The sequence below is a fragment of the Anguilla rostrata genome, chromosome 5, assembly GCF_018555375.3.
Source record: "Anguilla rostrata isolate EN2019 chromosome 5, ASM1855537v3, whole genome shotgun sequence".
In the NCBI taxonomy this organism is placed as follows: domain Eukaryota; kingdom Metazoa; phylum Chordata; class Actinopteri; order Anguilliformes; family Anguillidae; genus Anguilla; species Anguilla rostrata.
Window position 1 is genome coordinate 61,342,779 of NC_057937.1, and position 16,272 is coordinate 61,359,050.

Here is a 16,272-nt window from a genome sequence, read left to right on the forward strand (position 1 = left end):
AACCTCAGCAGCTCCTGGTCTTATGGCTGCTCTACTGCAATCGACCTCTTAGCCAGTAGTTTTTTTTTGCTCATGTTAAGCCCTTCGTAATTTCAACAACAACGACAAGAAGAATAAAAAAAACAATATAACTCATTAATTTTTTATAGCTCTCTCTGGTTTGTGTGTCTGCTGTTCTCAATAAGACCTAAAGTGTAGTTAATTAACCTTCAAAAAACCATGATTTACTGTTATTGTTATTCATTTTTACAATTATTATTCCTAATGGTTTGTATTTTTATATTTCATGTCTGTGTGCAATATAACTTGTGGGCCAGGCACATTGCTGCTTAGCAAAGCCTAGCAGCTGTGCTGCGCAGTCTGTGCATCAAAGGAGTACATCTGCGCAGGTGATGCAGTCAGACTGCAGGCGAAAAAGAGGATATGCCTTCTCTAATGCGACAGGGACAACCCTGCTGGCTGAAACCCTCTCTCCCACTATGGACAGGGATTCACAGCTGGAGGCTTTTGTCCCAGCCTGGCTATACTCCACACCTGATTCAATAACTCAATCGACCAATAAAAAACCTTCAGTCAAAACCTGCATTTACTTTGATCGGGGGGTGCAGCAGTGCCTCTCCCCATAGTGGCCCTCCTCAAAATAACAGAATGTAGACTCCTGTTTCAATGCATTAATTCACTGGGACTGCCCAGTTTTCTCCAGAGCTGTCACTGGGAAAAATCCTCCACACAGAATTTCTGTCTGCAGTGGTTCTGTGTTCCCGTCAAACTCTCTAAATCCACAGAAGCCTGGATGGTTTTTTTTTTCAGTAAGTTTTTTAAATTTCATTTATTGAGTTGGATTTATTGTTAAACAAACGTTTTGCCTCAAGGTGAAATCTAATCACTCAGTCTTTAAATGAATTCTGCTATAGCTGAGCACAGCTGATTGTTTATAGTTGGTATTGTTGTAGGGTATGGCAGTTTGATGGAAGTTAATTTTGTGCATGTGGTATGAATCATTGTTTTGACACCATGCAGACTATGACATAATGTCTCTTTTCTTTGTAGGCTGCACTGTATGTTCAGTGTATGTATGGCACAGTTGTGTTGCTCTTAAAGATAATTGTTTTTATTGGTGGGCCAAGTTTCACCTTAAGGTGCAAGATCACAAATATGTGATTAGAATGTTCTTGCCTGAACATTCTACTGTTGATGACGTAACAATCACTGCTGGTAAACAGCTGTTCTGTCAACTTCTGTTACAAAGATTCAATCTAGTCAAGGTTACATTTATATGGAGGAAGTTAGAAACAGAGTATTTTTATACAGTTTCTTATTCTCTTGTGTTTTTTGTATTTCCTATCCTTTTAATAAATCAGTTTTTAGTCCATATTTGTATATAATATTAATTGCTTAAGCTTCAGTGGATTGGATTCCTTGTGTGTCTTCAAAGTCGGACTGCCCTGGAATTCTGTTTTAAGGAAAGAAGTAATGTTGGGGGATGTGGATGTGCTGTGTTCTGGGAGGCGTGTGGCTGGGTTAGTCATTGCCCTCGACTCACGGTGGAAGGTGGCTCTGCTGGCTGTGCTTATCGGCGCTAAAATCGCTGGAGATGAACGAGGCGCGCGCTGCTGGGAGGGAGGGAGGGAGAGAGAGGGAGAGAGAGGGAGAGAGTGAGAGAGAGAGAGGGTTCCCCCCGCGGCAAGGCGCCACGTGACAGAAACGGACGATTGGGGGCCTGCGCGCAGGTCACCAGCCGTTTATCACCAGCCCACGAGTTCCCAGAAGGCCGAGCGGCGGAGCTTCGCTCCAACGATCATCGCCATCCGCCGTTACGCGTGAGAGGGACGGGAGCAGAGGTCCCCTCGAGCCGCGCGGCGTCCGCTAGCCTTCAGCGCTAGTGTGTGTGTGTGTGTGTGTGTGTGGTGTGTGTGTGTGTGTGGTGTGTGTGTGTGTGTGATGTGTGTGAGTGTAGTGTGTGGTGTCGTGTGGTGGTTTTGTGTGTGTGTGTCGTGTGTGTGTGGTCCTGTGTGTGTGTGTGTGTGTGTGTGTGGTGTGCATTGTGTGTTGGTGTGCTGTGCGTGTGTGTGTCTGTGTGACGTGCGTGGTCGTGTGTCGTGTATGGTGTGTGTGTGTGTGTGTGTGTGTGCGTGTGTGTGTGGTATGTCCTCGTTTTGCAGGTCCTTGTGACAGGGGTCTTTACTATGGGCCTGACTGAATTGTACCCTTTACTAGCCTTTAGCTTCGGTGCTGGAACTCTGGTCATGTTCAATGTAATGTTTAAATGTAAACAACTTTGGTTTAAAGCATCTTCTCAACGCCTGAATTGTAAATTCCATCTTCCACTACTGGCGCAGTACTCTCTTGTGCTGCTGAAAAAAACCTCATACAAGTATGCAGCCCAAGTGAGCCAGAGCAATGTTCAGACCTCATATACTGTAATCCAAGCTGACCCGGGTGATCCCTGCATGAAAGGGGTAATTATCAATGCAGTGTAATTATGGCTTTAATGAAGCTGGTGAGGGACTTGTGATAGCGGTGTATCTGCATGAAAGGCTGGACCGCAGTGAAGCAGATTCCGCGAGCATTCCGTCGACGTTCCGGTGGTTTGGGGGACTGGTCCGGCATTCCAACATCGTGTGGTGTCGCGGACAGAGGAGAGGGCTTCGGGCACGTGCCGCCATATTTGTGTGCCGCGTCCGTCGAGCACTAGCAACTTGGGAGAAAAAGCGCAGTAGCCACAGGCGTGAATAACCAAGCAAAGTCTCCTTTATCCTTTCTTATTTACACTGCTGTTTGTTGGTTGGTCTCTCATAGGACATGTTGGGTTCTTATGTCCCCTCTTTGCATACCTTATGTTCCCGTTGTGTATCTGTTATGTTCCCTTTGTGTGCCTCTTATGTTCCCTCCATGTGTGTTATATCCCCTTTTGTATTTCTTTTGTTCCCCCTATATATCTCATATGTTCCCTGTTTGTCTGTTATGTTCCCACTGTGTCTTATATGCCCTTTTCGTTCCCTCTGTGTGTCTGTTACATTCCCTCTGTATAACGCATAGCTTCCCTCTGTGTGTTTTATAATCCCTTTTTGTTTCTCTTTTGTTCCCTTGGTGTATCTTTTTTCTCTTCTGTAGATCTGTTCCCTCTGTCTTATGTTCCCCTTGTGTATCTCTTATGTGTCTTACATTCCCCTTTTTTGTATCTCATATTTCCTTGGTCTCTGTCTTTAATATTCCCTCAAGGCTTTGCTTCCTCGTGTAATATTTCAGCCTCCAGTTCCTCTCTAATTATTTATTGGATGTGTGACCTGTGTATGTACGGAGCGATGTCCAGGACAGGAAGTTAATCTGGTCGGAGCCCATTCCCAGTTTCTGTGACAGGAAGTGAATTAATGATCGTTGTTCTGCGCACCTCCGACTGGTCACCAATGGAATTAACTGCGGTGATTCCTCTATCGTGGCTCGATCCTGTATGCATAGTCTGTATTTAATTAACAGAGCCATAAAAGTAAGATCGTCACAACAGATTCAGTCCGCATACGCCATTACATATTTCATCGTCCACGCTTTATTTTATTTATTCATTTTTTATTTTTTGTAATTGTTTTCCAGCGTTATGCCTTGAATGGGGAGCTAGAAGAGCACGCATCCAAATGAGTTATGACAGGCGGCAGCTTGCAGCGCTTCCATTTTCCTCCAACGCTGTCGCTGCCTCATTCAACCGGGAACTGAGTAAGATTTATCCGAGGCTTGTCCTTATCTCCCCGCGTTAGCCTGTTTGGGCTGTAAAGACGCGTGTGCGCTGCGAAATATAAGCCTCATATTCACATGCTTATTTTTGTACGCTTGGTCAAAGTGCTCCCCCCCACCCCCAACCTTTTTTTCGCGGTAGGCTAATGTTAATCCAGGAACCGCGCCACAGTTCCACGGCTCCGCTCGGAGATATGCCGGCACTTCCAGTTTAGCCTCTCTTTCTGCGCTCGCGCTCTCTCCGAAGCGGAATTCCATTAAGCTGAACACACGAGCCATCCGAACGTAGTCAGCCGTGACCGTCAGTATCAAACCAATTCCAGTGCCGCATTTAGCCTTCTGTCCATGCGCTAGTGTGCGGTTCGCTTGAGTGCTGAAATGCCTTTTAATATTTTTTTTTTACGGATTAATGATGAAAGACAAAACCATTTACACCATAAATGGAATTTTAATTAGGAAGCAAATCTGCTTCCACTTAATTTAACTTTTAAGGATTTTTTTAAACCTCATTGCACATGCTTATTTCCTTAATCCAGGGCCTTAAATATATGCAGTTTTTGTTTTAACTGGAGTTATTTGAGTGAGTTTACTCAAGCCTTGGGTCTTGATCCCAGGTCAGTCCTGACTCCTGTTTAAACCCGCATCTCAAACCTGCTGCTCTTTAACCCCTGATCCCAGGTCAGTCCTGAATCCTGTTTAAACCCGCATCTCAAACCTGCTGCTCATTACATCTGATCCCAGATCAATACTGACTCCTCACACCAAGAGGCAGATATAACTCAATAGCTGGAATCTCAGTCTCCCATCTCATCAGATGATTCAGTCAAACACGCTTAATGCTGGCCGACCTTCCTGAAAAGAGGCTGTGGGAAAAGGAATTGAATTGTGGGAAATGGACTTAGAATGCCTGCATGGATTCTCTCCTTTCTGAAGGGCACAAGTCTGAATTTTCATGGTGGAATCCCATGGGCCAGATAAGTTTGCCTGGTGTGGATTTCAGTCAGTGTGGCCCAGCTGCTGGTTGGTTGTCCAAGCTTTACAGATGACCTCTGTTCAGGAGGTCATCTGTAAAGCTGGTGTGAGCAAAGATCATGGGAGTTGGTGGAGTTTTGTGTTTTTAAAATCAGTGGATTCATTGAGTATTAACAAAGTAATGTAGAACATAACAAGAGTGAATTTAAGACACATCTCAACATTGCTCACCATCCGTGTCTGGACTGGATGCCTTGGTTGCATTTTTCCAAGATATTTTTCTTAAATTTAGGAAAATCTCAGTGTTGCCTCGTTGTCCATGTGTGACCATGATGGCCAAAGCACCCCAGTGCCGAACCTAACCAAGGATCACAGGGTCTGTGGGGAGGTGAGATTAAAGTGTGGGGGGAGGGACAAATTTGAGATGGGGTGTATGGCTCCACAACCCAGAATAACTGACAACCACCTTACCCCACTTCCATCTTAGCATGTTGTGTTTTAAAGTAGCAGTGTCATTTTATTGAAGGCATTTTAAACTTTTTGACAGAAAAAGAGTGCTTTGGTAATATCCTTTAAGATTGACGAAATGAGGCTCCTCGTAAATTTTGGACAATCTCAATGCTACCTCACGTCCCGCCTCGCGTCCACGTGCCAAACCCTGAGGACGAGGCGTATCTGAGAGCGGCGAAAGGATTGGAGGGTTTAGCGACAGTAGAAAGGGATCCACCTCATCCCAAACCCCCCCCCCCCCCCCATTCCCACTAGAGTCCATTTCCCAGAGCTCCAATTAAAGAAGAGCCACTTTTCATCGTCCGCGGCAACACACTCCTCCTGGCGAGACTTCAGGCAGAAGAGTCGTCACAGTGGGCCGGGATTCCCCATGGGGGGGGGGGGGGCTGGAGCGCAGTGTAGCGGTGTACGGAGGGGGACTTAAGGAGCGAGGCAAACTTTTTTGGACGCCGGAGGAGTCTTTGATCCGAGCCTGGCGGCAGGGGGCCTGGAACGGAAGCCACTGGAAGCGGGGAGATGAGCTGCCTCGGTATTAGCCGGAACTTCCTGGGCGATAACCAGACGTGCTTACAGCACGGTTTGCCGTGGCTGAGACGTGGTCGTTATGGAGTCAGTATCTCATCGTCTTGAAGGTTGGAGGACAGGAACAGATGCTTCCGTGGGCGAGAGTGAGGGGGAGAGGGGGGGACGGAGGAGCGGTGGATCTATACCCACCGAATGATGGCGAAAGAATGGACATTGACCCAAATCGTGGCGCTCGTCGTCGCTAAGTGATGTGTTGTTGAAAGTTAGAGCGAGGGAAGATGACTCAGCTTTGAGGAGATGGAGCAATATCCAAACTCTTAAACACTCTCTCCCATGGCGCTAATGCAGAAGAAAATTTAATCTTAATGTTCCCCAAGCAATTTCTCTCTGGGCCCGTAATTGCCTCATCAGCTCAAAATTAATTTAGCACCTAAGTATTGAACCTCCTTCCGTTACAGACTGCAGAAATAGGGCGTGTCAAGAGAGAACTCCCCATGGGTGAAAAGATCTGATCCTATGGTGCTCTTCCACACACTGTAAACTTATATTTAAAAGAATAATTTGCTGCCCACTGCAGGGCTGTGTATGTCCAATTCCCATCTGAATTTGGAATGACGAGTTAAATCATAACCACGTTCCTGGGAGGACCCCCTTTTTTGAATTTTTATGAATCAACACCTTTATACCTGCGATCGGTTAAAAAATACTGGCCGCATCGCGAAAGGTTACCTGTTCTGCCCTGCTTTCACCAGGCTCGCCAACGAGGAGCGTGAAGCCTGCTGTTCGGGAGCCCACGCAAACAGGAAATTTCCATAAAGTTTCTTTAATGCAGTGCAATCCATCACAAGTCCCTCAGAGCCACGGAACAGCCTCCCGAGTCTGACTATAAAGCAACCCCCGCGCGACGGAGAAGGGAAAACCCTCCAGCATCCGTCTCCGCAGAGGTCAGAGGCTCCAGCGAAGCCCATTGGCTGCCTCGGTCGCGGCGTCTCCATGGAAATGACTCGCGCGGCTGAGATATTCCGGGGGCCTTGTTTAAAAGGCCTTTGTTATTAAATGTGATTTCACGCTGGAAGCTACTTCCACATGCTGCTCCTAAACCTGCAAATCTCATACACTGTAGGATCAGACGCATGGCAGGAGTTGCGTTCTGACCACCCAAACCCCACCATTCACAGTGTTGCCATTTGCCTCCTGTTTTTTTTTTTTTTTTTTTAAATGTACCACTTCTTTTCTCCCAATTTGGAATGCCCAGCTGCTCACAGAAGAGTGTATAAAATGTATCCTTCTTTTTTCTCTCATTTGGATTTTTAAGCTCTCTGTGGAACCGGCTTTCAGTTTGGGAGGGAGCAGGCAAAGTGTGCTCTCCCATGCACCACAGTGTCAAACAGCTGCTTCTCCTCAGTCTGCGGTCCATCAGTGAAGCTCACACAAACACTGCTGAGTCTGAGGAGGACACTTCATGTGCAGCTTATGCAGGCAGACTGCAGGTGATCGACTGGCCAGGAGGGGTCACTGTTTCACAAAATGATCAGTGTTGCCAGATTTGAAATTGGTGAACCTGCCCAAAACCATTTTCGCCCGCACAATAACATTTAAAAAGCAGCCCAGTTGGGTGGGAATCCGCCCAATCTGGCAACGCTGGACATGCGACAAACGTCCTGCCAACTAAAATTCTTCCCTTCGTATGTGATTCAAGCCAGGGCTTGCGCTGGTCCAGCCTAGATTCAGTAACAAACAGTGGACCGCATCCTAACCCTAAAGCAGCGCTACAGCGCTCCACTTTAGTCTTGTTTATTTTATGTTTTCAATTGCCTTTATTTTACTAAGATGGCTTGCATTTTTTTTTTCCCAATGTTGATTGAATCCCAGCTAATAAGTATGAGCCTAACGCCAAAGCAGGACACTGCTGTGTGGTGCTCCAGGAGAAAGAGTGCCCGCTGTGTGCTTTTTGGAGGGGTTTTGTTTATGTGTAGGCAGTTGCTGTGGTGACACTGGTCACCTTCCCGAAACTGAGAGTTATGAAACCCAAGTGACTCACAGATTCACAAGGCCATACAAAAGCTGAGATAATGCACAATAGAAAAGACGCGATAGCAATATCACACCCTCTTTCACACCTCAGCTTTGGTCATTGCCTTCCAACAACACACCACAACCCTGTTGATATTGTGTGTGTCTAAATCAATTCAGGCTAAGTACCTTACTCAAGGATATGGCAGCGCACACAACCTTTGAGTTAAAACCCCCAGTTCCCTGAAAATTATGATGCACTGCCACGCCATTGCATTAAATTCTGATTAAGCTTATGTAAACTCTAACTCTAATCCTTTTTCCTTATTGAGAAACATTTTTTTTTTATTAAGAAGAGATATTAATGCAGTGCTACAATGTTGTGATTCGCCAAAGTCCTACTGCAACGACAAGTCCACATCACTGTTCCATTCCAGCCGATCTGATAGAATTAATTTAGGCCTAATTTTTTTTCAGCTCCCTGTTCTTGTTTCCTGTTGGAATACATGTTTATAGATCTCCTTTGTATCATTCTTACATATGGCCCTTCTTGAATCAACATTGGTTGTTTGCCGATGGAGGAAATGGTGCTGTGGCTTGCATTTCCTGTACATGTAAACAGATCATCTTTATATGAGCGCTTCTCTTTCTTCTCCTCCCCCTACTTCCAAGGCTGCTGCTCAGCCCTCCAGTTTGTGGCCTTGGCATCTGCACAAATGTCATAATTAAAACATGAAACCCATCTTCGCTACTACAGAAAAGGCATTCAAGTTTTGCCATTTGAAATAAGGTTGGCAGTTCCTGCATTTGGTTTCAGCCAATCCAGATGGAAGATGGAAGTTATCAGACGACTGGAACGCAAAGCGAATGACATCTGTTAGATGTTACAATCCATGCAGGACGCTTTCATTTCTCAAGTAATGAAATGAGCTCAACTCAAAACTAGAAATACGTTGTGCTGAATCCCGTGAATAATAAAAATAGATTTTAAAAAACACACAACGCAGCGGTGGAACAAATATATTCATTTATTCAGTAGTCTCAAAGAAACAAGCATGTGATGCCGCAACCGCTTTTTTACGTTACCCATCCTGGTCAATGAGTCGGGGTCGCGAACAAGTGAGGTAGGCCTAGGCTATAAAATAAATAAATAAATAAAAAACTCACCAGTAGCGATCACTGACGCATGAAGAGATGTTGCCCTCCCAGTCAGAGGCTGTCCTCCTCAGACAGAGATTATTATCCGTTTTCATACCAGACTGCAGGATGCTGTCACTTCAGATAAACTACACATTTCTATCCAAAGTCTTATCTCGCCATGACTAAAAGTCAGCAGTGGTAGATAGGCATGGTCCACAGGTTACCACTGCAGCAGAGATTCCACTTGATTCTCATCAGCTACCTGCAGGTTGCTTGTTGTCATACAGTGAAAGAGGCGCCTTCGCACGGCTGGTGCTAGCTCTCCTGTTGTGTATTGCGTGGTTTGTAGTGGGGAAAACAGTCAGTGGCTCGCAGGGAAGTGTGCTGGATGAGTGCACACATTTTTTGTAACAAAAACTGAAGAAACGGGTGGATTATTTTGTTAAAAAAAGAAAAAGATTTATCTCTGAACTGTCTTAAATGATATTAGCAATCGTGCGTTAACATCATCACCAGTCAGCCACAACATGCTCGAATTATATTAGCCCAGATGGCACAGTAATGTAGGTTCCAGTAGCTAATTCATGCAACCACTTCACAGTTCACATGTGGCCAGTTGCTGCTAGCTGAGACACGTTTCTTATCCAAAGAGTTTGTCATTTCTGGCGAAGGAAATTTATGTCAGTGCACTTCTGGCTCAGATTTAGCTTTTCATCTGAAGCATTTTTAAACCAAGTTTGTGAATAAAGACAAATTCTGTTCTTCAGCAGCAACCTGGCACAGTGGAAACGCTCAGCTCACTCACGGTAGCTTCGCGGATGCGCTGGGCCAGGGAGTGGCGAGATACGTTAGGTCATCTGTCCCACGTGAAGATTTTCAAACTTTCAAACAGGCCCAATAGCATAGCGCTCGCGAAAGCTGACGTTAGGCAGCTCATCAAACTGCCGGAAAACTGTCGGAGCAGTGGGACATGGCACATGGGAATATATCGTTTTTTAACGTTAATAATAATGCTTTTGAATTTGGCATTGACAATACATAAGAGGACTGGGTGTTTGACTGAGAAGAAGCGAGTATACCCAGTTCTGGAAGTTAGCGAAACACCTATAGCTGGATGGCCGGCGTTAGCAGTCACGGCGTTACAAAACTTGCATGGGTAAGTAGGCTACTCAAAATCTATGCTGTTGTTGTCGTTGATGGACACAAACGGAGGGATTTCAACTTCTTAAAATCTAGTAAATCTATGCAGTAGAAATGCGCTCTCTCTGCCGTCTTTTTCTCAAACATTAACACATTCATTCACATGCGTTAGACTAAACACTACACATCTGGCGCATATACAACATCAAGTGGGCAGAGAGGGAGGTAATGAGAACATCAATGATAAATTACATAAATGGATTAAATATGATTCGCTAATCTTGAGCACGACACATTTTAGAATTATATCCTGGTTTGTTCCGTCTCGCAACAGCAGCAACTGACTGGAAAACATTCTAAGATACTGCATTTTGTGTGACGTGGGAGGACATTTATGATAAATGTGAGTTAACCAGTACAAAATAATGTGCCGAACACCAGTCTACTGGCCACAGAACTCACACAAGGCTTAGCAGGCCTCATTTTATGGCTATGCACCACAGGGGAAGTGCACTATTGGTGTGACGGTGTGCTGTTGCAGGGATACGTGTTAATTTGGCCTAAGTCTTAGGTCTGCTGTTTGTTAACAGAACCTTATATTGTACGGTGCATGGTCGGGTCTAAATGTGGCTTGCATTATAGGCTATAACTTATGTACGTGAATATCAGCATTTTGTTCAAATACGTTATTACTTTTCAGTTCAGAAGATGAATTTCAGTTCAATTAATTGATTAACGACAAACCTGCATAGAATATTATAGGCAATTTTCAGTCTATTAATTGAATTTTAAATAGTTTCCTGACCTCGCTGAAATGGGATGCAAGCGTGCGTGACATCTATGCAGGTACGGAAGAAAATTCCTGATTTACCTGAAAGGCTGTTTGTTTTGTGCTTTCCACAATGGAAATAAGCCTACTGGCCTCCTTGTGTTTCTATCCTTGACAATTTCTATAGGTTTATCTGTCTGCTATGCAGTGTTAGGAAATCTCGATTTTAAGTTGTCAAATAAATTAATTCCAGTGTAAATCACTGGACCTTCTGCAATGATCAGCAGTAATAATAATAATAATCCTTATCATAAATGCACTTCATTTTCTACTGTGGTTGCGGCTTATGTTTTTTTGTGCGCCCTGCAGCACTAATGATTATCTCGCCCACATGTGGGTGTGACACGTGGTAAAATATTAAATGAGAACAGCTTAATTAAACCGCTCTCACAAAGTGCTTGTTGAGAAGTTCTGAACACGTCTTTCATGCCCCCGCAAGTACAGTTTGTGCTGATTTTAAATAAGTAGTCAAACTGAAAAATGTGGAATCGCATTAATAATAGCGCGTGACTGGGGAGGCACCGCTGGTGATTTTTAATTTTTTATTTTTTTGTGGGGTTTCGCATTTATCCCCGATGCCTCCGCAAATGCACGCCTCTCATTATATCTGTCAAATTAAAAATGTCAGGGTGCCTTGGTAGAGCAATCTGCATAATAATTAGAACATTAACATTTCAGGGGAGAACACTGCAAATAATTAACTCCGTTATTCTGTAACATGATGGACAATAACGTGTTTAATTTGAGTGAAAGAGGTATAAATTTACTTTCTGAAAGACATGACATTTGTATAATGTTGCTGTCATAGATCAGCATTGGGCTCTGTGATGCTCGTGTTTCTCTTAAGGCTAATTGTTAAGCGCTGTGACGTTTGTTGGTAATACGCCTGCATTTGATCACTGTGTTTAGATCTGTGTGCCCACTTACAGTATGTGTTAGAGAGTATAGCCAGCACTGTCTGCATGCCCCCAGATTGCAGATTAGCAGTGCATGGGTAGTGCCTTCTTCAAAGACATCCTTCTCTTTCTGGGTTGTAAAACCCTTTAAGGCAGTGGTAACCAGCCCTGTTTCTGGGGCCTGATATCCTGCATTTACTGATGCGTGGTGGTTTTATTTCAATCAGGAGCCAGTTCAGGTCTGTGGACTCTTTAGCCAATCAGTTACTGAAATTAAGCATGTAGGCTAAGTGCTGAAAGACAGTATAAACCAGCAGACACTGTGGTCTGCTTAGGTTTGAGTTTGAGATGTGACTTGGTTGTTCTGTTTTATCTACTTCTCTGGGGCACCGGGGTACAGAGTTGGCAATCTGTGAAAAATCTCTCCAGTGGGCTCTTGAGATTAATACAGCAACACAGCGACTGTTATCACTACAGTGTCTGACATCGCAAAATGAAGCCAGGGAGTTGTGCACTCATTTTCCACAGCACACAACCGCTGCAGAAACATCTGAAGAACTGAGGTGACAGTGCTGGAGCGTGGAACATTTAGCTTATACAGTCCACTTTCTATCATACGCTCTTCGTGTGTGTGGAAGATGGTTTCTAAGTGGTGATAAGGAAGAGACGTGAGAACAAGACTGGGAGAGGAGTCTGGGCAAGATGGCTTCCTTGCCGTATACATAGGGACAGCAGGCCTCCTGCTCTTCTCTCTGGGTTTTGCATATGAATGATGTTGTAGTACCAGAGTCCAGAGTGTCCTGGTCCTTGGCATCAGTGCTTTAGCGCTCTTAAGCAAGTGTCTCCCTGGCAACACTTCAGCCCACCCACATTTGTTTTGAACTTCCCTACTCACACAGCCTATGTATCCACCTAGCTTTCACTCGCAAGAAGGTCAGCTTGTTTAATTTACTCCTAGACGACACGGTTTTAAGGATTTGGGCTTTGGGATATAGAGGCTGTATCCTAGCTACAGAAGCAGATATGTGGGCTATAACAGTTGAAGCTCTGGACCGAGCACAGCATGCACCTGTCGTTTGCTGAGATGAGGCTACAACCCACTGTGCCACCCTCCTACCAGTCAGCTGACATCGAGTCCCATATGGTCTTATTTGCCAAGTTAGCGAGTAATTGAACAAGTCTGTGCAACAGAAAAGGCTGTCTTGTCTTCCGCGTGTCTACAAACAAGGCGATTCACCTCTAAATCTCCAAACACGTTTAACACAAACCACTGTGCTTTCTACACGCGCGGGCCTGTGACCCTGCCTGGCCGGCCTTTTGAATAAATGACGAGGAGAGAGAACTTTTTAGAGCAGACGGAGGCATGCTTCGCACGGTGTTATAGTGTTTCTGTGTCCTGAGGGAGTGTTAGTTTGTCTGTTTTGAGTTTTTCATGTAAGCTCAGTAGCCTCTGTAATGCCCCTGCGCAACAGCATGGCCAACCTGCAGCCTCCTTGGCTAGTGAAACAGGGCAGGTGGACTGAGCATGCAGTGCCCTGCAAATGACCCCCACCAGCCCAAGTAGCCTGGCCTGCATATCTTTGGAGATGATTTCCCATAGAAACAGACAGTGGTCTGTGGCACGTAATGCAGCTGGTATAGGTAGATCACGGGCATCCAGGTGGTCAGAGGAGTTGCTATTGAGCAGCAAGTTGGCAGGTACTGAGTGATGGTGTGGCTAACTGCATCAGCTTATAGTTCATACCATAGAGTGCAGCCGTACACCGTAGTGGTGCCTCAGCAGAATAACCCTCCTGGTATCTCTGTTATCCCTACATTTTAAACTGTAGGCCTAATCCCCATACAGGGCTCTACACTCACGTTTTTTTCCCATGGAACCCATGTGCTAAATCGAAAAATGTAGACGCACACTAATGCATCCCCATTAGTGGATGTGCTCCTCAATTATGTCCTAAAATGGAAGCGCTGTAGAGCCCTGCTATGGGGGCCTTGATGTTCTAGTGCAGACTGCACTAGACTGCAGCACATTAATGCTTATCGGCATGGTGCTGATTCTGAAAATGAAGCTTGCTGAATGTACCCAGCATTGCTCTTTCAGTTGTAGATGAGCTCAGGAGGTAAACCCTACTGTAACAAAGACGAGCAATTTACCCACAATGTCCAGTATGTTGGCGGTTTCATTAATTGTTCAAGTAATGCCCTCATATAGACTACTGTTAACTGGGCAGTGCACGTGTTAATTTTTCCCAGTTCTGTGAATTCCAGAAACAAACCAGTTTGTTATACCTAACCTACATACAGTACAGCATCTAAATGAAGGTAACTGGTAATTACCGTTGTAGGTCAGCTCATCAGTGGAGTAATTAAGACTTGCTCTTAATTGTCTGCAGAGCTGTAAATACAGTAATCGCAGGTAATGAAAGGGGGGAGACAGTTTGGATCTATTATCTTTGAGAATCTATTTAATTTTCACTTCCTGATTCTAATGCGTGTAATTAAAAATGGTCTTTTTCGCAGTTATCAGAATATCCTGGTTTGGGTTCATCAGTAATCTCAGCCACAGGCACAGCACTCTTTCTGGAGGTGGAATATGTTAATGTATGAAAACATGATGCTTTCACTTTGTTGGCTGCCTTGAGAGATAAGAAAATTACTTGGAGATAAGAAATAAGAAAAAAAAAACTTATTTAATTAAGTTGTTTATTGACTAAACTTTTTAAGGGCAGCAGCATAGCTGTTTGAACCCAAATCTGTTTCATCAACAAATTCTGAGTGTGTGCAAAATAGAGATTAATAACAGCCTTTGTCCTTTTGTTACTTCTAATGACAGATTTAAGCAAGCTGCACTTTTTTAAACAATTTTAGTGACTGTCAAAATCTCGACAGTCTTAAGAAACAAATAACTATCATTAGCATAAACCTGTCGCTCAAAGTGCAGCGCGGTTCAAATGAATCTGGACTATGAACTGTAAATGAGGTTGAAATTGAAATGAAGCCAGGCCCGCATTTTTAGATGCATATGAAATTTGATTTGCCGTCCACCGCGCCTTCCTCCATGGCCTCAGGGGTGGAGCTCTTCCTTCGCAGGATAAAGAATGATTGGGTCAGTCAGAGGGAAATGGGTTTGAGCCGGACAGGGGAACTCCAGAGAACAATCAAAATAAAAGGGGTGAGGAGATGAAGTGGTGCATTAATGTCAGGAGGGTGAAATGCTGAAGGATGACCAAACGCAGCCGGGCTTCCAGCTGTTGAAATCAAACGGGAGAAGCACTACAGACCAGGGGGTTATAAAAGAAAGTACTCATCTAAATTTTGTTCTTGATTTAAATTTAAATCCATCGCACCACATCCTTGAAATGAATTATGAATCAATGGAAGCCTTGAGTACAGGGAAGCTTTTTTATGTGTGAGCCTATTCCAGTCTCAATTCAGTTCAATTAAACTTTATTTATATATATAATTTTTTTTTACAAAAGGCCAGTGTCTCAAATCTCTTTGCAGACGTTGTGGACCCAGGCCCCAGGCGAGCGTTCACGTCTCCACACCTCTCCGGTTTTTGGGTTGGCCTGTAAAATGCAGAAAGGCGGAGAAGCTGCAGTATCCAGCGGGGAAACGAGGCGTTCTCAGGCCATCGGTCTCCGGACCGTGAGCTGTTAAACGGTCAAACCCTCACAAACCCTCTGGTGCTGCAGCTTCATTAACCTCAGCTAACGGGTGGAGGGTGCTAGTCGGGCTGAATTGGACACAGTCGACACTGCGGGGTGTTAGTGTAAAACCAGACCTCATCCACAATGTCCACTATCTTATTTTATTTTTATTTTTTAGGGTGCTATTCGTGCGAGTATAAAAGCTTCTGTGTGCTGAGGCGCGGAATGAATCCAGCCCTGCAGGAACGCACTGAATTTCATTAAGCTTTTCGAGTGTCCCATTTAATGCCCTCTGTCGTTTAATTCCGTTCTGTTTGTCATTGTGCCATTTTTGTGTGTACAATTCAAATTCCATTTCCCTCACCTCTCTGCCTCAATTATCGGCAAGGTCGCTCTGAGCGTTCGCGCACGCCGGCTGAACTCTGCTTCCACTCTGCGCTCTGAGAGCGGGCCCGCAGTGAACGACCTCGCCGTCCGTCGCCGCCCGCGCTCGACTTAATCACGAGCCCACCGCGCTGCCGCAGAACACGCAGTCCCAGTTCTGCGCCCTCCTCGTTATGAGCAGCGGGGTCTGATTTAATTTGAGATCGTTCCTCCTCCTTCCGCTCGTTGTGTCACGGCGAACGCCGCGTTCTCCGTCGGGCGCTGACGACCCGACCCCGCGGGGCTGCGGTCCGTAATTACCCCAGGTAATTAGCGCTTCTGAAAGTTAGCGCCGTGCCCGCTAACTAGCTGTGACGAGCTCTTTGAAGGTTGGAGCCGTTGTTTCCGGGGTCTCTTCTGCCGTTTGAGGGGAAATAATATCGGTGTCAGGACGCCCTCTGTCAGATGGGACAGGCCAATATTATGAGATGGGTACACATTGTACGTT

At 45.0% G+C, this 16,272-nt stretch overlaps 1 protein-coding gene across 7 annotated transcripts in view; it reads left to right on the forward strand.

The window, feature by feature from the left end:
• gne (glucosamine (UDP-N-acetyl)-2-epimerase/N-acetylmannosamine kinase) overlaps window positions 1–16,272 on the forward strand; it is a 107,774-nt gene that overhangs the window by 52,148 nt on the left and 39,354 nt on the right. For 3 of the 7 annotated variants that reach the window (XR_010330294.1, XR_010330295.1, XM_064337549.1), the window contains exon 1: window positions 9,786–10,045. The exons of 3 other annotated variants lie outside the window; for them this stretch is intronic. Coding sequence is in view for 2 of the 4 variants with exons in the window: in XM_064337549.1 (XP_064193619.1) it covers window positions 10,004–10,045 (42 nt within the window). In the remaining 2 variants the exon portion in view is untranslated. Of the gene's footprint in view, window positions 1–9,785; window positions 10,046–10,641; window positions 10,876–16,272 lie in introns of those variants that run through there. One more of the 7 variants, XM_064337550.1, reaches the window with a different exon arrangement.